The 22,649-nt window shown below is 35.6% G+C and overlaps 1 protein-coding gene across 2 annotated transcripts in view; it reads right to left on the reverse strand.

Annotated features, from left to right (window-relative positions):
- The window catches only part of SEC24B (SEC24 homolog B, COPII coat complex component), a 48,496-nt gene that overhangs the window by 15,651 nt on the left and 10,196 nt on the right, over nt 1-22,649 (reverse strand). Inside the window, exons 3-13 of one of the 2 annotated variants that reach the window (XM_063335850.1) lie at nt 20,041-20,226; nt 14,621-14,725; nt 10,142-10,222; nt 8,251-8,432; nt 6,468-6,652; nt 5,181-5,283; nt 4,179-4,305; nt 3,452-3,561; nt 2,373-2,485; nt 722-840; nt 304-359 (exon numbers count right to left, since the gene is read on the reverse strand). In XM_063335850.1, the coding sequence (XP_063191920.1) occupies nt 304-359; nt 722-840; nt 2,373-2,485; nt 3,452-3,561; nt 4,179-4,305; nt 5,181-5,283; nt 6,468-6,652; nt 8,251-8,432; nt 10,142-10,222; nt 14,621-14,725; nt 20,041-20,226 (1,367 nt within the window). The remainder of the gene's footprint in view (nt 1-303; nt 360-721; nt 841-2,372; nt 2,486-3,451; nt 3,562-4,178; nt 4,306-5,180; nt 5,284-6,467; nt 6,653-8,250; nt 8,433-10,141; nt 10,223-14,620; nt 14,726-20,040; nt 20,227-22,649) is intronic. The other variant, XM_063335851.1, reaches the window with a different exon arrangement.

The raw sequence follows: 22,649 nt of genomic DNA on the forward strand, positions 1-22,649 counted from the left end.
GGTGTTTATGAGGTTTTGCGAGCTTGAGATTTTCTGCAATTTCTAAAAAGCTGCATTGCCATAACTGAAGTGGAACAATCTGTAACCAAATATTTCAGCTTAGTTTCAACACACTAAGGAAAACAAAGTCATAATTTTAAAAACCATGATGCATCAAACAAACAACATGTAATATTTCTATAATTAAAAAGTAGCATTGGATTTACATATTATGAAGACAGGCTTAAATTCAAAGTTTAAAAGGAACCTCTATTTTGAATATTTAACTCTTCAAGTTTAATGATATATTTTGAGCAATCATACCTCTTTGCTTTCATGGAGATTTACGAGTAAACTATCTGGTGTAGGTAGGAAAATATCTGTAGGGAGAACGCAAAAAAGCATTTTATTAGAGAAAAAAAATTACATTAAAATAGAACAAAACATTTCACAGCCCACTGTTATACATGCCATGAGATAGAAGTCTACTTTTCTGATACATATATTAGAGAGAATAATACAGCCTATACAAAGCTTGTTTTATTCAAATCAAAATTAACATTTGAATTTCACCTTTTAAACACTACCTGCTCTGTAGCTAGTGTAAGATTATTTTAAAAAAATATATCCCCTATACATCCAATAAAATTGACCTAATACCAGAATATTTGAGATTCTAATCTTTCTTCAGGGAAAAAAGTAGCTTCTCAAAAATTTAGTTTCACATTTTCTTTTTACTTACCATCGATATCCGAGACAATCAGCATCTGAGGCTGAGATAAACCTTCTTGCAAGTTGTAAAACTGAACAGTGCTGTCAAACGTTATGAACCCTATTCTTGTTCTCGAGTCTCCAGGCAGCCTGAAGCATTAAAAAATAAACTATTAAGCCCTAAATTTCTTTCTCAAGACACATTCATACACACAGCTCCTGCTGATGTTAGCAGAAACTCAGCTCATGTATACAGGGGCGAAGGGAGAACAAAAGAAAGGAGACCTGAAACATGAATACAAGTAATATTTCTTCAGTATCTTCTGAAGAGCTGGAATAACGATAGTTTACAAGATACACTATCACAAGATAAGTGTTACAAATAAACACTCACTAATATATTTGATGTTTTGTTGCAAGAGAGAACTTAGCAGGTTCATTTAACATTACACTGACAAATGAAAGAACGTAGCCTTCTCAGTTCTTAAGTAGAAAATAGTGCATCCTGCTCTTTCAGAATTCAAAACCCCCATTCACTAATATAGTTACAGCGTACTTACAGCTCCAAACCAAAATCCAATGTCTCTACAATGCAACATACTTATTTCTCATGTGGACCATATTCCTATGTATGGCATTAAAAATACAAAAAGAAAAACTAAACGGGATTTCTCAAATAGAACATAAGATATCAGCAAATGCTGAAAACCATGACAGTGAACAAAACCAACAGGCAAATATTTTTTTCCCATCTGGGTATATAAACTAACAGGATGTACTGATTTTCCTATAGACTTCGCATGGGATCTTATGAGTTTTCCCCAAATAATTTAGCATGTTTCTGAGAATCTGTTGACAAAATACCTGTAAAGGTCTGAACAAAGAAAGACTAAACCAATAAATACAAGTGAAGAATTTTACTGTAGATGTTGGTGTCTTTATCAGAAATTAAAATCAAATTTCTTAAACAAAACCTGCAGAAAACAATTTCCAGAGTGAGGCCTCCACAGGATGCAAATTTGTTTGCAAAACACATGAATATAGTGAAGTTTATTAATCCTTGCTCAAAAAGCACCACCAACAATCCCATACACGCTGTTACAATGCAAAAATGAGAACAGATAGAAAGCGGCACAGGTAGATCTAAGTGTGATCTAAAAAAACCAAACTGACAACGAAATTCACTCAGGAAACCTCCCACTAGCATTTACAACATTCCAGTACACAGCACCTGAGCTGTTTCAGTGCAAGAACCAGCCAATTTAATCTCTGTAATTTAATTATTTTTGTTGGCCTTGGCAGGGGGAAACAGTACACGTCATAGATGTTTATACAATCAACGTGTTGCTAGAAGTTACAGGTAAATATTTTTTGCAGATAAATAAGTAAATTATTTGCAGATCCATCTTTAATCACATGCAGGGAAGATAGCTCTCATCATGGAAATTGCTTCAACAGCTGTTTTTTTGGCAGGGCTGATTTTTTTGCTTGGTTGGTGTTTTGGGTTTTTTTTGCTTGTTTTTCAGACATCTAAGTTGCACTTCAGAATCTCAGGCAACAGAGCTTCTGTCCTTTAGGGACAGAATGTTTAACCACTTTATGCAAGCTTTCTGCAGAACTGTAGGTTAGTATTATTCATAATAAAATGTTAGCTAATTTGAAAAGGTTATTTATATTCTTACTTGTCTAGGTTTTCCAGCAATGACTGGCAGACTATTGCCAAATATCCAGCCTCCACTGCATTATGAGACACATCTAAAACAAATAAATATACCGCAGGCTGAGGAGGACGAAGCTACAAAGTAAAAAAATAAAAATAAAAAATGTTCAAAAATCATATTTAAAGAAATGTTAAAAATGATTAGTCAGTAGAAAGGGAAGCGGGAAAAGGGAACATGTAGAAAAATGCAAGGTATACACATTATGCAATAAAACTGATTTACTAAGAGTCATGCAGACAGACTAAACCATGATTCCCAGTGGTTAATAACTCCCATTTGTAGTAAACACACAACGTTATGCTTCAGAACAGAAATTGGGTATTTTAGTCCCTCCTTCCAACAGTCAACTGAAACATGACTCTCTGATGCCAGATATGGTATTCACTCTTCAAAACACCACTGGTCTTCCACTGTGTGGACAATGTGATCCATTAAATGGGATTAAAACATTCTACCTACATGCTTTTCCCAACCATATAACAAGCTGTATTTATTCACTGCCAAATGTCTTGGCCACAGTGATTCGATTCAAAGACAAGAGAACAATTTATTTTATCTCTTCTTAATAATGTCATTACGAACAGGGCCTTTTCCCAGGCCTTGTTTATCTTTCTTGGAGAAAAGACTACTATCACAGCAATTGTAGGTTGACTCATACTTAGAATCTTTTCTGTCACAATTACTAACTAAAAATTTGAATGCAACTTAATTGTCTTGTTATCCCATCACTGGTCTTTCAAAACCTCTTCAAAATGAGGGAGAAACCCAGAAACCACATTGCAACAGACTCAAACCAGACTATGCCACATTAAAATAGACTGGACAACTACACGCATTGCAATTGCCTTTAACTGACAAGCCTCTGAATATCTTAATTTGCCAAAACTCAAAATAAATATTAATTTTAACTATTCTTCGGTGTTAAAAGGACCTTCACAGGAAAATTAATACACACCACTGGAGCAATATGCAACATTAATTTCAAGCCCATTTATAGTAACATGCAATCGCTGTTGAAGTTACCATGAAAATTTTTTTACCATATAGTCCGAGGAAGCAATGAACTCCACTGTAGAATTTTGGACCTCTGGCCGTTTGTGAGGCTCTCCATAAGATCGTGTCAGAGGATTATACATAAACTCTTCAGGAACTATAAAAAAAAAAAAATTCCCACAAAAAACTGTATATATTTGCTGACAAATAAAAACCATTATGGCAGCTACAGGCAAACTAACGCAGACATATTTCAATTATCACCAACAACAGGAAAAAAAAATCACATTAAGGATACATAAAATGGAGGAACATTTTAAGTATCTCAAGCAACATCAAAGTTAAATAACAGGAAACAAAAGGTTTACTTTAAGCAGCAATATATCCCCAACTTTAAAACACCAATGCAAATAAAGCATTTCACAACACCAAGCTTTGACCTGTATTGTTTCTCATAACCTCTGGCCTGGATTGCAGACAGTATTAGCTGTCATCATGCTGCCATTTGCGTATTGCAACAGCAGTCAATGGAATAAGTTGATTTCATTATACAAGTAATCAGGATAATATGGTTACATTTATTTTGTCTCCCAGAAAATTGCAAAACATACTTTTGCTTCAGAAAATGCACAGTACACCTGACTTATGATCCAGAGATTTTAAAACACATTTTAAGAACATTATCATTTTAATCTAGAGTATCCCATGGACTGGTATGATGCAAATACTTTAGAGAGTCTATAAATGCAAGGATCTGTTGCTACAAAAACTTACCATCATTAACTCTATAGCAGAGGTTGCATTTCCACCTCCTTTGATCAATGAAAGAAACAAAAGGGTTGATATATGTCCTGCAGGATCTGCATCTCACTATTGTGCTTGATGTTATTACTGGTAATTGCTAAAAAGAAACAATGGAAAGCTGTAACAAAGGTACGTAATACATTTTATGGAAAACATTACTGTGCAGTACAGTGCATAAAAGCTTCACAAGACTAGATATTCTATCACCTTTCCTTTTATCTTTTTAGCTCCTTTTCATACAGAGTAATTATGATGCCTATTAAAAATATCCTCCCCTTTAAAATCAGAAGAAATAACATTTAATTATTGTCTTAATGCAATCTCACAAATCAAAGATGTAGTAAGATTTTTAATGCCACTACTTTAAATTACACAGTTAAAATTGCCACAACAATAATGGCAAGAGGAATTATGAAAGACAGGACAACTCTAGGTGACTAAATGTGACAGACAGCAAACCTTACACAAAGAACACACACTATATGAAAAGAAGTCATACCAGACAGTTATCCACCTTTTTACATAAATATAAATAAATCAGATGGATAGGAGTTATGAACACGGCTTCAGTCTTACATTGTGCTTACCTTCTATTGACAGCATTTATCATGCCACTAATATATTCAATATGAGCACCTCTCCAAGAGGATAAACACCTTTTCAAGAGGTACCTGACAGTTCTAAGCCCAACAGAGTAACAATTCAGAGCTTCAGAGAACTACAGGCAAGCAAAGATTTCCAACAACAACAAAAAGTAATTTAATGGACTTGTCCAAAGACTTTCCCTTTTCAGTTTCAACGAAGCAGCAATTTCAAGGCTTTTTCCCTCTCCTCCTCTCTAAGTCCCAAACAATTTTTTGCTACTTCTGTTAAATTTAGGACTTATAATTCATTATATTTTATTGTTTGAATGAAAATAGGACAAACGCATATACTAAAAACATATATTAAAAAACAAGTAAGCTACTTTACCGTTAGGTCTCTGAAGGGATGCAGCAACAAACCCAAAGGAAGCTTAGCTTTGTTTAACAAAGCCTGGGTCTGTGGAATATTTGTCAATGTACATCGAAATGAGCTGAAAGGAAATAAAAACATTATGTTGAAAATGAAATTTTAAAAGATGTTAAAAACACTGTGTTAACACTTGATTTTAAAGGATTTTGAAATTTAAATCCTGTTTTACAAAGCTGATTTTATAAACAAAATTAATACATCGAAGAGATTTTAAAAGCCTCTTAAAAAAAACAAACAAAAAAATACTCCCCCACTCCCTAACTTAGTAGATCAGCAATGCAAGTATACCAAAGCAAGCTTGCAATAAAGAGATAAACCTGCTTTAGGTACAACACTCAATGTAAAATGATGTAATTTTTATTCGTTATAAAGATTTTTTGGGTGATGGAACTAAAAAAGGAATACTGTATTTTCTAGTTCTCAGAAAGTAATATTTATATAAGAAAACAGTAGAAAAGGATCTCAAACACTGACAGTCACAATCTTTTCTTTTGTCTATGTAAAGTGGAGGATGGACTTAAAGCTAAATAAAGGGCACTAAAAACCCCCAATGCACCAGCAGTGCTGTCCAAACCGTTCAAGACCCAAGAATGATTTTGAGACCCCCAGTTTCCCAATTTGTGTTTTCTGGTGGGACCATACATTGTCATTAGGGCAGTAAGCTGAGTTACTTTGGCACAACCAATAAAATTTCTTTTGGAATTAGAATTAAGATCTCTGGGGGAGAGCAATTTCCATTGTACCTAGCTGCACTGGATTTGGGACAGCAGATAATACTACTGAACGTTAATTAGAGGTGAAAGGATACATCATGATTGCAGGATTACCACAGTAAAATATACTCACAGTTTATTCAGTCTATTTAGGCATGATCATCACAATTTTCTGGAAAAAATCCTATGCAATATTACAAAAATATTCTATGAAATGTACTGAATAACATTATGGTGTCTATTAATAGGTTGGGTTTTTTTAGATGGATAAAACAAGGCAAAGATTAAGCAGGTTTCTTAATGTTTTAATAAGTGAGCTGCACTCACACTGCATATAACGTATTCTGATGGCAATACAGTTTCAACATTTGTGTAAGGATGCAGAGAATAAACTTATTTTCATGTGAAAGGGGTTATATTAGCTCACCGCAAACATTTAAAATCAGGAATCAGTTTAGACATTTTTTGACACTTTAAATAATTATTAGTCATTGACAAACGTAACATGCTGTTCTAGACACAGTACACTTACTCTGGACTGCAGTTTAATTTCCTAAGATCAGAATTCAAGTTAGGCACAGGTGCTGGAACTGAAGATACAGGCAAAATATTTCTATCTTGTGTAAGGTTTACCGGTCTCAAGCTTTCTGGCTGCTGAGAATGCTGTAGACTTAACCCTCCTAAGGAAGAGGACAGCTGGTTCACACCTGGATATTGCTGAAAAAAGTAATAGTAAACACACAATCAATAACCTTAAATCTTTTTGTAATCCAAATTCTTCCAGACACATATTAAAAAATGATACAGCAGTAGTAACAAACCCAACCAAACAAGAGAAGAGTTGCATGGTAGAAATTTAAAAATGCTAAGACAAATGTGACATAGCTTCCAAATATGTATCATTGGACAAAATTCAAATTCATGATACAAATCAACACTGGAAGTAACAAATAATCCTTCAAGTTTTTCAGGCATAAGAAAACAAGTTACTAGAAAGGCTGACAAATTATTTCCCTCTTCAAAGATGTTACAGTGTAACTTTTCCAAGTTACACAAACGGTTTTTATATATTTATTTTTACATGAAAACAAAACAACATAGAAAAAGAAGAAAAGGTTAGGCTGGAAGGCACCTTTGAGGTCTGATAGTCAACCCCCTGCTCAAGCAAGGCTGACTTCACAGTTAGATCAGGTTGCTCATAGCCTTGTCCAGCTGAGTTGGAAAATACCTAAGGATTGAAGATTTCACAGCACATTCTGTTCTAATGCTTCCCCACTCCCATTCTGAAGAATCTTCTCCCTATATGTCAAACCGGAATTTCACTTGCTGCAACTTTTATAGGTTGTTTTTTGTTCTTTTCCTATGTACTCCTGAAGAGAGCCTAACTCTATTTCGCATTATAGTGAAGATGAAGCTAAGTCTTTCAACTTAAAAGAAAAAGTGAAAATAAATTAAACATTTCCCCTAGGTCACATTTTACATTTTCCATAGCAGTGAAAGCAGTCCTGGATATTATATGCTAACTTATGGTAGGCACTACACTGAGATCAGTAAGGAATTTTGATCACCTATAACAGCAGCTTCGATACGTTTGCCAGCTGGGCCTTATTTCAGAGTGGCATTTGTAAAGCAGTACATTTTGTTTTCTACACCCCTTCACGTATACACTTCTGCACACTGCTTTAGCACTTCTATTTTGCCTCAGCATCTGCCTCTTCTTCAGATTTCACTGCTCTTGGGTGACTCACATGCGCAATGGGAGCCAGGTGATTGTACACACCTTCTTGGGTTTTTGGTGCTCTCTTTACCAGGAACAGAGCAGATGCAGGCAGCCTGCGCCACCACACACCCAACACAGGCTCTACAAAGCTCATTCATCTGGATCCTCTGCCATGCCTTGCTCGTAAGGTGATTTAATGCTTGAGATCATAGCCCATAGTAGTGCTCTGATCAAATATATACTTGCTGATCAAGTATTTCATTATGTCTCTTCATGGTTTCCTATCAATAAAGTACAGGTCTTTGAAACACCAAACCTTAAAACTATGGGTGCTGCTAATAACTGGTGAAGCAAACTTATTAAGCCTATTTGGAGATACACTTAGATTTTAATTCAAAAGCCTTCTAATAAGTTAAGATCCTGTAAGACCTAATAAAAAGTGAAGATAAGTTATGACATCAATATTATACTCAATATTGTGTCAGAAATTATAAAAATAAGATATGAAAATACGTAAAAAAAGAAATATATCCTGCAGAAAAGACTCTTCCCGTAAAGTTACTTCATGAAAAAGTTTTAAATTAAAAATACAAACCTGTGGATAGTGCTGAAACCCAGGATGATGTCCTGGATTACTGGGCTGCACAGGAGTAGGCGGTGCTGCATTTTGGTAGCCGGGCTGCAGTGCTGGATATCCATAACCAAAGGGCTTAGAAGCTTTTGATGTCTGGGGGACTGATGGAGCAGGAACTGGGCTGCTGGTGACAGAACGTGTCTCTGGAAGGATAAAAGAAATCCCACAGGTATTGAATATACTTACTATTTCTTTCTTAATTTAAATGTAAATTCCTAAATGCTGAACAAACAATACCTCCATTTATAAGTTTTTGCATTGTCCATCAAGTTTTTATCTGCATTGACCAAACAAATTAGCATGGAAGATTACTGCAATTATGCTGATAATGGGGCTATACATGGGAAGATGACCATAGACTTCTGTAACTACTAACAAAATGCTATGTTTTTCTTTAAGAAAAGCAAGCAAATTAAAAAAATGAGTATTTCAACAGAATAATAAAAAAAAAAAGAAATTAAACCCCCTTAGAACCACACTTTATTCCAAGATTTGCACTTGCTATAAACTGCAAAAGAGAGCACTCATGCTTAGTCTCTCCTGTACCACTTATGAGTACTGTTAAATCATAACACTAAGGCAACAGAAGTATTCTTTAAATATAGACACAGAGCTTTTCCTGAAGTAATGCAAATCCCTCCTATACATCCCTGCAGCACAGTTTAGTCTCACTATTTTTAAAGGCCAAACTGGAAGTAACTCATAGACCTAAATTCATGGAAAACTTAACAGTTGTAAAGAGATTAAGCTACTCATTTATAAATGTCTACAAACGTGAGCTAAGTTTCAGAAGAATTTAAGCTTGGTAAAATCCATCAGGAAAAGTGGCAGGTGAAGCAACCAACTAGTCAAGAAACCAACCACCAAGAAACTACTTTTGGCACGAGCACTCCAGGAGAAAAAACAATAATAAATTGACAGATCAAAGAAATTCAAAGTTGATCCTATTATTCTTTAAGGAAGACAGAAGGAACAAGTTATTTTTAGAATATGCCTTCAGCAGAACCAAAATGGTTGGTTATTAGCTGAGAAATTAGAATTCATAACGCTGCAGTGATGCCTCTGCTACCCTTACTGCATGAGCTAGATGTGGATAGCGGCATCGGCTTTTTACTTGACAGAGATTTCACTTTACACAGGAACCCATCAAACTAAGCAAACTACTGCAACATTCTCAGAGGCTAGAGCAAAGCAAAAAATCCAGAAGGGGAGGCCCCCGAATTAATCCAATTATTATTTAAAGTATTGGCTAACATACTTACACCGAACAGCATCTTTGCCACGTGTTCTCAATACGACAGCTCTACAGATTTTGAGACCGAGGTATTCTGCTAATAGGTTCATTTAGAACAAACCTGACACTCGCGACATTTTTACAGATAAAAACAGGCAAAATAGCAGCCATTTTCTTTAAATGAAGAAAAATAGAAGAAAATAACCTCTCTGCAAGCTGATATTTTTGGTCTCTCAAAACTTCAGTGACATGTCAACTATTAGCAGCTACTAATGCCAACAATCAGGCACACAGCATAACCTAGAGAAAGATGCCTGCTTTCACACAGAGCATACTTTCAGCACTACCCTCAATATTACAATGGAAAGTATGACTTATGATACAGGGAAGTTTTATTAAATGGTTATTCCAACTTCAGTGTTAAAACTGTGAAAAGCGATTAAAAAGGTGAGGTACGTTCTCTCTGATGATTGCCCCCAATCCTTTCATAGGCATTTCCTTTCACCTACTTGTTCATTAACATTAAACAACACCAGAAATAGGGAAAAAAGTTATAAACAATAAACATTTAAGCTTTTAAACAAACAATTTAGAATTAACAGGCAATAAACTGCGTACCTGGATAGCCACCTCCTTCCAGAGCATCATAATTGTTCAGAACAGGAGAGGCACTGCTTGTAGTAGAAGAACTATCAATTGCTGAGGGAGGAAAATAATTTAAAGTTAGGTGCTTCAGAAACAGCAAATTTTTGAGAAATAAGAGACTGAGAAATTTTCCTAAAAAACTTTGGTAAGAAACTGTCGAGAAAGGTCCTGTGAATAAAACACCACTTCAGCCCTAAGATTTGAAAGCTATTACCACTGCAAAGAGGTGGGAGAGCAAGAGATTAACAAACAACATGATATTAAAACAAACAAACAAGCACATGCCCAAATAGCAAGAGAGAGATCAATGGCAAAAGGAGAAAAACAATGAAAAAAGTTGTTTCTTCAACTAAAAAAAAAAAATTTTCTATTAAACTAGAAGTTCTTTCTAGATTACATCAACTGGAGGTATGTACAACATTTTAAAAATAGTCTTTATCATGACTTCCTTCACAACTGCAAACAGAAGATTCTCATTGTCTTCAGAGTGATTATGCACCATCCCCACCTTCCAGCAAAACTGACAAGTATTTAATTCTTTGCTCCTTTCTGTCCTGTTGCAATTCAGAGCATGTTTTGTTTTCAATGTAAAGCTTCTGGTTTCCACTGAACATTGTCAAGAGGTCTCAGCTTCAGTCAGAATAAACAGTTACTTTTGGTACAGCCAAAAGTCACTATGTAAAAGTAAGTAACAAAAGTTAGCTAGCCAAAAGTAAAAAACCACATGGGCACATACATAGTTGTTAGTACTGAAGAGACTCCTAATTTTTCAGTTTTAGTTCACTCTATGTATATATCTTGAATATCTTACTGTAACCATTGCAAACAAAAATATATTTCAAAACATTTCTCCCAGTGCCATTTCACATACATTCCCAAAGAAAAAGGGCCAAGGAGATTAAAGGCATCTGCTCCTTAAAACACTCCAAGCCATGAAGTGTGGCAGAAAAGAATGAGTATATTGAAGGATTAAAAAAAGACGATTATATATATAACTTTTAGCAGCAGAACAGACACAAAAGAGATTCACTGATACTGTTCTACTCAGAAGGATCAATGTGACCACACATCCCATTGTGAAGCTGAAAGTATTTCAAAGGAAAACTTCAATGATGGAACATTTGAGATTTGATCCCCCTTCAACTGATATTTCCAAGTAAAGAGACTCCTGCATATGGAAACATCACTGACATTTGGGACACATTAATGCCATGGTAACATCACGACCATATAGATTATTTTTGAGCATTTTGCTTTCAAAGCATTCAGCTAAGAAATAGAAAAACTATTACAAAAAAACCCCACAACACTAATAATAGATTTTAAATAATATATTAACTGTGAAATTAAATGAACTGCATGAGTTTCACTACACTGTTAGTTTTCAGATGGTTTTTCACTGTAAATTTCCTTTCCCCCCCCCCTAAAGTTTATACAAGAACATAACCGCAAGATTTCTTTTCCTACCAAATTTTATCTTTCTATTTTAGAAACCGAACGAAACAGGATTCATTATTTTGTTCCCTGGGCAAGAACACAGTTTTTAAAGGTTTGGCAAGTCCTACTACAGAAAAGCCAAAATGTACTTTCATTAGTTCAAGATCGAGATTTAGGAATTTTCAAGAAGTTTTTCTTGTCTAACCAGAAGTTAGTTCTGCATTTCAAAAAAATACCAAGAGGATATAAGCACAGTTGTGAACATGTAAGACACTAGATTCAAGCTTTCTGATTAAACCACTATGTCACTCTTTACAGAGTTTCTCCCACAGTAAATTGTATTAATAAAATTCTATCTGTTATGTAATTCCATATAAAATGAGTTTCCTGTTTTCACTAGGAAGATACTAATGATCCAGTGACTTGAAAGGAAGAAATACTATATACTTCACAAACTCTGCTGGAAAAGTTAAGAGAAACCAATTTGACAAATATGTGAAAGAATATGTTTTAAAATTTTGTAACACATTCTTGACAACTGCCAGAATCCCAATGCCTACAGGAATTACTATGTGCCCTGTTCTACTTTCCACTGGAAAACAAATACTTGACTCAAACCCAGCAAGCTGTACAGTTTCCTGCAGACCAAAAGTAGCTTCAGACTCCAAGGTGGTCACATGTGTCACGGAAATCTCACAGATTCTCCACCAATTAAAAACTCAAGAACATCCACAAAATTAAACAACAGTTTTCTATGCTTAAATTAAGCTACAACAGCTGTCAAAGTTTACTTTAGCATAATACGCACCAGACCAGAGAACATACCAGAAACACGGGAAAAAATGTTTTATAAAGAAAATAAATAATTAGAAAACACTGCTTAGACAAAAGTAATACTTTAACATGCTTTTAGAGTTAAGAAGTTATTTTACCAGTACAACTTTTGCTTTCAGAGTTTTCAAGAACCCTTTGGCAACATAGTTAAAGATCTCACTGGTAAGAGTGACCAAAAAATTGAGAAGCTATACAAGCATAAGCAACCTGATGTCCAACACCAGTTTTTCATATAACCACTGGCACAGCCTGAATTAGAAACCTGTCTACAGAATTTGTTTAGGATTTACATTAACTCCTGATGACAGGGCATAAAGCAGGATGCCTATTAATCAGGTACCTATGTACTGAACCTGAGTGCCCTTTCATTCTTTTGCATAAGATAAATTTAAATACAATGATAGCTCAAAGGCTACAGGCTTTAGTGAAGTACAGAACTTGAGAGACAGATGGTAAGGAGTAAGAAACCTTTGTCTCTGGTAGGTTTAGGGAACAAAGTAAGAAGACAAAGGTTGTGGTTGATTAAAAAAAAAAAAATATCTGGCATATCCTTTGATATGGCCTTGACATGGGATTAGGCAAAAATAATTATCTGCAGAAAATTCAGTAGGTAGCCCTGCAATAAAAAAGACCCCAAATGCTCTATTGGCTTTTAGCCTACTCTTTAGAAACCTGAGTTCAAACAGCTAAAGCAAACTTTATATCCCAAAGTGGAATTGTTTTCTAGATGATAAAGAACAACTAGACTCATAGCATTAAAAAACCCTGCTATCTAAAATTAGGAAGAATCCTTAGATTTAAAAAGAAGAGTTATTTGGGAGTTACGATGCATAATATCACTTATGTTGATATTATTGCATCCTCCAAATATGGTCCTTCTCTGGCTGGAACAATGACAAGTGTCTCCAGCTGCAAATGCCTTCATCCTTGGAAAAATAACAACAGCAACTATCTTCTTCTTACGTTCTACTAATAATTCAACGTAAAAGTTCAGTCAATAGTATTCAAAATGATAACATGAACCTATCATATTGTTCTTAATTACGACCTGCATGTCATCATTGTTTTGCTCCATTCTTCATGATATCATTAGGAGTGCAGTAAGCTGTTTTCACAGTAACCCAGTTTTTATGATTTAATTATTTTGATAAAACTCAGAATTATATGGCGCTGATTTTTTTTCTGTCTAGTTACAATCTGAGTTATAAGCTTAAAGGAAAAGTTACAGAAGTCTGATATCCCAAATTAATACTAAAAATCAGCACACACAAACAGGAGTAGCATATCAGCACAAGGTATATGCTATTACTTCCATCAACAAGCGCAGAAGTCTATGTCTAATCTCAAAAAGCTTTTTACACTGTTACCACTCATACATACATTGTAAAGACTTTTCTTTACCTTAGAAGAAAAAAAAAAAGTTACCATCCAAGAAACTAAGGTAACTAAGGTGAGGAGACACATCAAACTCACAAAACCAGGCCATTCTGACAAAATACAGGCAGAATCCTTGCAACCAAGAATGTAACTTTTCAATCAATCAGGACAAACTGCTTCTTAAAAAAAAAAAAAAAAAAAGTGAAACTTTTTAAAGTTCCCTACAAAACAAGCAGGTTAATACTGAGCCTATGTGCCTGACTATAGAGACATACCTTAGACGGAAAAAAAAAAGCAGTACATATTAATTTACTGTCTTAAAAAACACACTTATTACCTTTCAATATTTACTTCACTACCTTAATTGTAAGAGTTCTCTACATGTAAAATGAGAAACAAGGTAAATGCTGTTTAATATAACAATACAAATGGCATCTAGTTGCTTAAGTACCAGTCTAAGTTCTAGAGCTAGTTATCTTCAGTTAAGAGTTTAAAACCTAGCACAAATCAAAGTATTAAAAATATGGGACTCTTGCAAGTTGTGAATATTACTTTGTTAGATACATAAAACATCTGATATTAATATGACCAAAAAAAAAAAGCCCATTTGTTGACGACTACTGAACTCCTTTTTGTTTACTATACTAGAAACAGCTGGGAATCTCTAGTTAACTACACGATGATATGTGATGAGTCGGAGTGACATTTTGTCTTAAAGGAAAAAAAAAAGTTTCAAGGGATGGAAATAAGGAACAAAACTTGAGTAGGAAGAGAACAAGATACTGGTGTAAAGCTAAAGCCAACCTGCTTCCTCATCCTCCTCATCCTCTTCCTCATCATCTGAACTTGATGACAAGGGAGCTGGTGCAGAGCTAGCTTGATTATTAACATATCCACCATACTGCATGCCTGTGAAGTGGAAAGCACAAACATAAGAGTCAGACAGACAGGAAAGATGAGAAACAAAAGTCACAAATCATTGCATTAAATGCGAGAGAAATTAGCCGCCCTAGAGAAAATCCCAACATGCAAAAAGTTAAATCTACAACCCTACTTACAGAACTATAGTTCATATATGAACTATATGAGCAGTACATCAGAAGCAGGTTTTAGTGGGCTAGTTTAGCAAAGCATTATTAGCACATGGAAGTTCGCAGAAAATGTTATATATATGTGAGTGTGCATGGGCATGTATATCAGGAAGTTAAACACACACAGACTTTCTATTTATGTATTTAATATCAGTTTGTCCACTAGAATACTTTCCTAAGTTAATATATAGAAATAAACAAGGTCCTTCCCAGATAAATTCAAATTGTGTAATTAAAACTCCAATATTAAACATTTGCTTGGCACGCCTGCCACTTTTAAGACAGGAATAATTCATGCTGAAATTCTGAACGCTGTCAGAAATTAATGAAATACACTGCTGCTGCTGCAACATGTGAGAGCACAAACATATACCACAGCAACACAGTCAGTGAAATTTAAGCTATCTAAACCCGAAAACTTGGTTAGTGTTATTTTTAAATTACTGCTGAAATGCAGGCTCATAGATCCATCTAAGCAAGTAAATACACTACCCACATTTAAGATCTGGTGACAATGCAACAACTGTTACCACTGTCACCTCCAAACCATAATCTGTAAGGTTTTTTGGTAGTGTTTTTTTTTGGTATTACGTTTTTTGTTTGTTTGTTTACAATATCTACTCTAAACATATGTGAACAATACACAAAAGCAACACATACATATACTATTTTAAAACAGAGTAAAGCAGGCAGCAATGACTTATCAATCATTTCCTACATTACTCATTCCTCATTCAATTTCAGCACCTCCAGGAAAAATTAAGTTTCTCTTGTCACAGGGCAGCATTAGCAAGGATTTTAAACATGCTTGTAGTCAGGCTGAGACATCCTAAATAAATGCAAGTGACCACTGTTTCTCTCTTAGCAATCCAATGGATTGCTATAGCAAGAAAATATCCTAATTCGTCAAAACTCTACAAAATTTTTCAGACTCTTTGAGAGTTTGGGATTTTTTTTCTCCCTGTAGAAGCACTGTGTCACCATTAGTGTTCCTTATTTTAACACTATAGAGTGCTACAGAAGTGTTCTATGTTATGCATAATCTGAAATCACCATGGTACTTAATAATCCCCCCATCCACAATTTAAAGCAACTATATCAACCTTTATTTTATTTAAGCTATGGGCTAGTTTCATGGCTTTTTTAAAAAGGGTTAGCAAGCGAACCCAAGAGGACCACTTCAGTTTCACTTAAGACAAAACAACAGAATCAAGGTGAAGAGTATCTATTCAAACAGTGGAAGTAAAAAGAAAACAGAGCAAAACTTTATCACAACATTCTTGAGAAGCTGAACTTTCATCCAGAGATTAATGCAAGAAGAGGCTGAGATTTTTTCACTTTATCTAGCACATTAATACTCCTACAATTCCAATCAAGTTTCTCCACAATACAAGTAGACACAATGATGAAGGCAAAATCAACCCAAGTGCAACAAAGAAGGTACAATGCTTCAGCTTCTCTATACTGCTAAAACACAGGACTAACTCAAGTCATTCATAGTCCCATCTTTTATGAAGGCTCCTGGATGCACTTGGTAAGGAGGACACATGAAAAACATTCTCTGCGCAAAACCAGACCACAGCCAAGGAGATTGTCTCTTTTCTCAGGCCTGAGAGAGCTACCGAGGAATAAGACAGAGCAACTGCATTATTGTGAAGGAGAAAAAACAACTTAAAATAATTAACATGCAAGTAAAAGGCAGGGGGGGAAAGTCAGGATGGCAAGAAGGGATGCACCGTAACACAGACAGACAGCTGAAGTAAAAGAAGATGGGCATAGTGTGAGAGGACAGACCTCTAACAAATACCATGTACACAGACAGGAGAAGAAAGTTAAGTAAATCTACCTGGAAAGGGTATGCCAATGCAAAAATTCCAACCACGGGCAGATGGGAGAAAAAGACTTAATTAGTCATTTACTAACTCTACTTTGGAGTCTTCGGAATGTTTTTTTTGGAAAACAAACTTCCACTGCTAAAACTCCCCCTTTTCAAGTCACTGGTCGTATACATAAAGGATGCATGTGTTCAGAAAGAATATAAAAAAAGGATTAAAAAAACTTGCTAGTGACATGGAAGTTTAGGAATCATCAACTATGAATGCTCTGGAACCAGGGCTGGTTTGACTCGTACCAGCCTTATGAGTCTGCATAATTTTTTATTTTCATTGACTGCAGTACTACAAATTTCTGCCTTTAGGCTACTCCTGCGCTGTGCCAGCACAACTGTCCAGCCACAGAACCAATCTGAGAACCGATCTTGCTGAAAAATAACACAGTTTTAAAAGTCATTCTCAGGTGGTGAAGTCTCCAATTCCGGTTCACTGCCCAGCAATGCCACCAGTAGACCAGCACAGGGGAGACAGCAACTTATGGGCGGAAATGGGCAGCTGAAGACAGCAGTTCCGAGGGCCAACCTGTGCCTAATCAGTATTTCTGTTGAGACAACTCAGTTCTGCTTAGTATTTTTTCCAGAGCTGCTAATAATGTTAAAATCTCTTAACACTGCAAAAGCTCATTTTGAAATCATTATTTATTTTGAGTGAGATTACTTCATAGGTTGGGCTTAAAATGCATCCACATAAATTGTCACAAATTTCTTGGACTGGAAATTTCTAAACGCTGCTACCAATGCACGTGTAATAGAAGAGTACTGCACTCTAAGGCTTCATCCCACTGTATTTTACAGACACCTAGAAATGCAGGTGGGAGGACACAAAGGATAAACTGGGATAAGAACTCATTTGCCTATGAAATAAACCAACTATTTAGGTATTTGATGTACGATCACCCATACCACGAAAGACTTCAAAACGTAAAGCACACATTTAATGTGGCTTAAGTTTCATAATGGAGGCCCCACCAAAAATGAAAATGAAATACCCATATGCAAAAATAAACTGTATTCTGAAGTTCTCTAACTGGCTCTGTACCCATAGCCCTCATGTTTTCAATGAATTTACTACGGCATTAAGATCTTACTATTACAAATGGCAGTTGTTACAAAATGAACCCTCCTCTTCACCATTCTTAAATTCTCTGCTTTAAATTATTTTCATTTACTCATGAGCACCTCTCATCAAGATAAAACCTAAGGAAGTCTACAAACAACATCCAGACAGGACATACATTCTCAAAGTCTCTCTCTAGGATGCCATTTTCAGGTAAATTATTTTGTCCACGTTAAATTTGTATGGATATTTATGTAAGATTAAACAGGCTTTAACACATTAAGTTTTTTGTCCTGTTAGAACTTAGCCAAGTAAACAATTAGAATATTTTAATTCTGTATAGCAATACCCACATAGGAGCTTAAAACAATGAAATACACCTTAAAAATGAATTCAAACTGGTTTTCCAGAACGCCTTCATGTAAACAACACTGCTCTATAATAAGAAAGAAATCAGTCCATTTAATCTCTGCATGAGAAACGTACTTGGAATTCTAACAACCAAGACAAATAGAACACGTTTACTGAATATTTTTTCAGTAGGATAATTTCTACATATAAAGCTGTGACACTTAATTGTTGATAAAAAGGTATTGCAAGAATACATTGTGTATTTCAGACTCAAACAAAACTAAATGAAGAGAGTCTGAAGTCTCCTAATGCTCATAAAAATACCATCTAGACACAGAAACATATGTGTGTGATGACATGTACATGGATTTATTTCTGATTATATTAATGTAAATACAACTAGACCAATGCAAACTCCTGATGATTTATCTTTATATTCCTGACATAAGTATATTGTTAAAGTGTGCTCATTCAGCTACATATTGCATTAACCTTCACTTGTATGGAAGTTTTGAATTTAGTGAAGAGTTCAGAAGCGACCGCAGTCGCTTGTATTTAATGTACCAAGTGTTCACGCATTATACAGGAATCACTGCGAGAATATATATATCACACATCAAGGCAAGCCCAGTTAAACAGCTAACATCCTTTTTCTCATTAGAAACAGGATTACGTGATTTCTTTGGAAGATGAAGCAACTGTTTTTTCTAGCAAGCACACCTACCTTACAAATTCTACCCAGTACCAAAATCAGCTATAACATAGTGCAAGAACCAAGCACACTTCCAAAAATTGATTTATCATTTTCCTTAAAATGATACACTGTACATATGACTTCATAGCAGTGAAGAATTATCTTTTTGCCTGTAAGATATATAGAGCCGATTCACAGACAAGTTATTTCTTCACATTCTCCAGTCTACCAGAAAAAGGAAGAAATGGAGGTAAAGGGAAAATTTTGACATTTATGTCAGAAGACTTTGAAATTTAAGAATAAAAACATACTGTGACAGTCACACATCATACTTTTGAGAATTTTTTTGAACACTAGACATATCACATTGTCCTGGACAAAACTAATGCCTACTTCCACCTCACACACCAAGTTCTTTTTGCATAAGAATTTAAAATCCTGAAAATACAAAGAGAAAACAAAGTCCAAAAACCAAAAATAAATAAACAAAAAAATCAGTGTGGTAAACTAGATACAGAAACATGTAACAGTCGAGGCAAGTCAAAACATCAGGGCACAATTAGCATGGCTGAAGAAGGCTCAAGACCCAACTGATTCTTTGTCAAAAGGCTACCAACATCAGAATAGGAAGCAGCTTATACCAGAACTCCTGCAGCAGCTTTCCACGGAAGCTTACAGCTAGGGAATAAGAAAACAATTCTATCAGTTTGAATTTAATACTCAAACTCACTCTGTTTCCCAGTGCTAGCGCTAGCAAATTGCTAGTTTACACCTTATTTTTCAATACAGACTGATTACAAAAGCTACTTCTAAGACCTTCTTCCAAGAAGTTAAAATAGGGAGCAGCTTTTTAGAAGAATAAGGAAACTAAAGGGCTTTTTGAGGAAGAGACATGTAAGACCGCCAACAAGACAGACAAGGCAAAGATGACATATGGCCCAAAGAAATCAAACAGAAGAGCTAAGAGAAGCTAGAACCAAGGTGGTACAAAACAAGAACACTAAAGGAGCCTGATGAGATGCAAGAGGTGTACTCCAGTCAGACAAATGCAGAAGAGCAGCAATAAAGCTTCTAGCATTCATGTCCATGTGTGGAACAGGGCAGTAGTCTGTACTGTAACTTCCCATTCCCATTTAGTACCTTCCTGAAGGGTCGACTCTGGTGACTGTGTAACAGAAGGTGAAGATCGTGGCTGTGAAGAAAGGCTTGGAGCAGGTGTCCTTACTGAGGAGATCACAGCAGAGGAAGCAGATGTTCCCGCCCCAGGCTTGGTAAACGGAATGCTCTGGCTCACAGAGTGCACAGGCTGTGAAGAATCAATGCCACCTGAAAACAACAGTAGAAAGCAGGAATGTTTCGTTTGTATCTGCACAGACAATTTACACAATGCAAGCAATCACAGTTCATTTCACAATACCAACAAAACCAATACAGTACCTCAAAGAGAGATGCCTTCAAACAGGTATATATGGAAAGGTTGGTTGTTTTTTATAAATTAAATATCTACAATGTTAAAACTCCATTAAAATGAACAAATTGCTCTGGCAACTCAACAGCAAAAATGAAAGCATGATGTAGTAAAATCAAAATTAAGCAGAAGCTAAACAGATCCACTTTCGATCCATCCCCACAATTCCACACTTTCAACAGGCTCCTCTTCCCAGATAAGAGGAATGCAGTCCATGTGGGATAGCTCCCTCTCAATATTCCTCCCACAGGCAGGAAACCCAAGTCAGCTGTGTAGTGGCACTTTGCAATTTTAGTACTCAATTATGAGACCCATATTCCAAGCAATCTGTTTCAATCAACCCTGAGTATTCTGCAGAACTTCTGATGTGTTTTAAGCATCTGGACTATATATAATCTGCTTAAAAAAGTCAGATTAGTGCTTTGAGAGATTTACACAGTCCAGTTGAAATTCCTATCAGATAAGGACAATATAAATTCAATTAAGTTAGCTTTTAAGAGGTTCGGTCTTTGTTTATAAATTGAAAAAAATTATTGAACTATAAATCTTTCTAAAAAAACCTGACAGCCCAAACCATTAAAAATAAGAATAGACAGGAAATTGTTTGACCAATGCTACTCAATAAACACAGAAATTAGGCAAGAATGAAATTCACTCTTTGTGTTTGTAGAGCAGTTATTTAAGTTACAGAATTCCTTAGAGGATGAGCATTTAGTATCAACTTTACTTCCTCTGCACATATAGCCTTGGCTCTTCGTTAAATAACGGAGCTGATATCTCAAAAGACTATGGGAAAGTTGAGGCTTCCTTTAGAAGGGGAAGAAGAAAAACAGCAGCTTAAAATGATCCTTCTGTTTATCTAATTTAGTGTCAAAATTAACAGCATATATTTTCACCATCTTAATGGAACTTTTATTTATCATGCAGTTTTCAAATATAATGTTGAGCATACATACAGCTTTTTGGCAAGCATTATCAAAATATGTATTTCTCCAAGGTACATACACACAGCATTTTCTACTGAAATGTACGTGCTATAACCTCTGCTTCTACACATTATGTCTTGTAGGCTCCCCACGGAAGCATCAGCGCCTGTCAGCAGAAATGTTCTTGTTACAGTAGCTACACAGCTTCCTCAAGCAAGATATTCAAGATGACAAGGGAAGTTATTTGTGACATTAGTGTGCTCACCCAGGTTTTGCAGCAGAGAGAATTGTTTATGGGGTTATGGTATTTTCCACGCTTCAAGTCAATATAGCAATGCTTGTAGGATCAAGAACTGCTGTAGAGCATGCTAAATGCTATAATGTCACAGCGTCACATGTTCAAAGCCAAAACCAATTTACACCCGGATTAGCTAAAGACATAATACCTTCCTGCCAAGTACTATTATCTACTCTCGAACAAAAGTTATCCAAAATATCCTTCAAAACTATGTGGATCCTTTCCATGTATTGTAAGAAAACATCTTTAAACTCTGAGCAAAAAAATAACATAATTTTTTCCTTTGTACAAAAATCCAACCTGCTAAATTACACGTAACACCTTATTTGGTGACTATGGAAAGTTTTCAAAAGCTATAAGTAACTAAGACTGAAGGAAACACTTGGACAAAGTTAATCTTTAAAAATACATCTTTAGTAACGATCACCACATGAGGCATTCTATGGTTATGGTATTAGGCTATCAATTTTTTTTTCCTCTGGCCAGTAACAAGATTGCACTCTGTCATACAAGTACTGATCAATTTAGGATGGTGTATTTTAGCTTAGGACAAACCTGGACTGAACACCAGTTTAGTGTACAATGAGTATTTGTCTGTGCACAGTTTTTAGCAAAGTTGCTTGAAAAAAAATTTAAGATATACTGAAATTCCTGTGTGCTCTCTGTGACAATGACTTGCTACAGCTGTGATCTTGATTTTCTTCTCCCCCTGCCTCAACATAACATGCAATTTCTACTGACTGATTTCCCACCTCCCTGCAGCTTGATTTTCAACAGCATTCTATCCCCCTGACTTTCTGTATCTCAGCTGCAGTCCTTCCCCTTTTTCCAACCACACCTATATTAGCAGATTTACAGGATTATAGCCTACATTCCTATGGAACTGGGGCAGCAAGGACTTTAGAGCCTGATCTGACATAAGGGGAAGTATGTGCATGAGATAAAGAAATTAAATTGTCTCCTGCTCAGGCAGACTGCCTACAATTACAGGACAGCAGACAAGATGCAGGAAGCAAAGAAACCCATACCATATACCCACAGAAGGAGTTCTCTATCT

This window comes from Chroicocephalus ridibundus, chromosome 5 (genome assembly GCF_963924245.1).
Source record: "Chroicocephalus ridibundus chromosome 5, bChrRid1.1, whole genome shotgun sequence".
NCBI classification, from domain to species: Eukaryota; Metazoa; Chordata; class Aves; order Charadriiformes; family Laridae; genus Chroicocephalus; species Chroicocephalus ridibundus.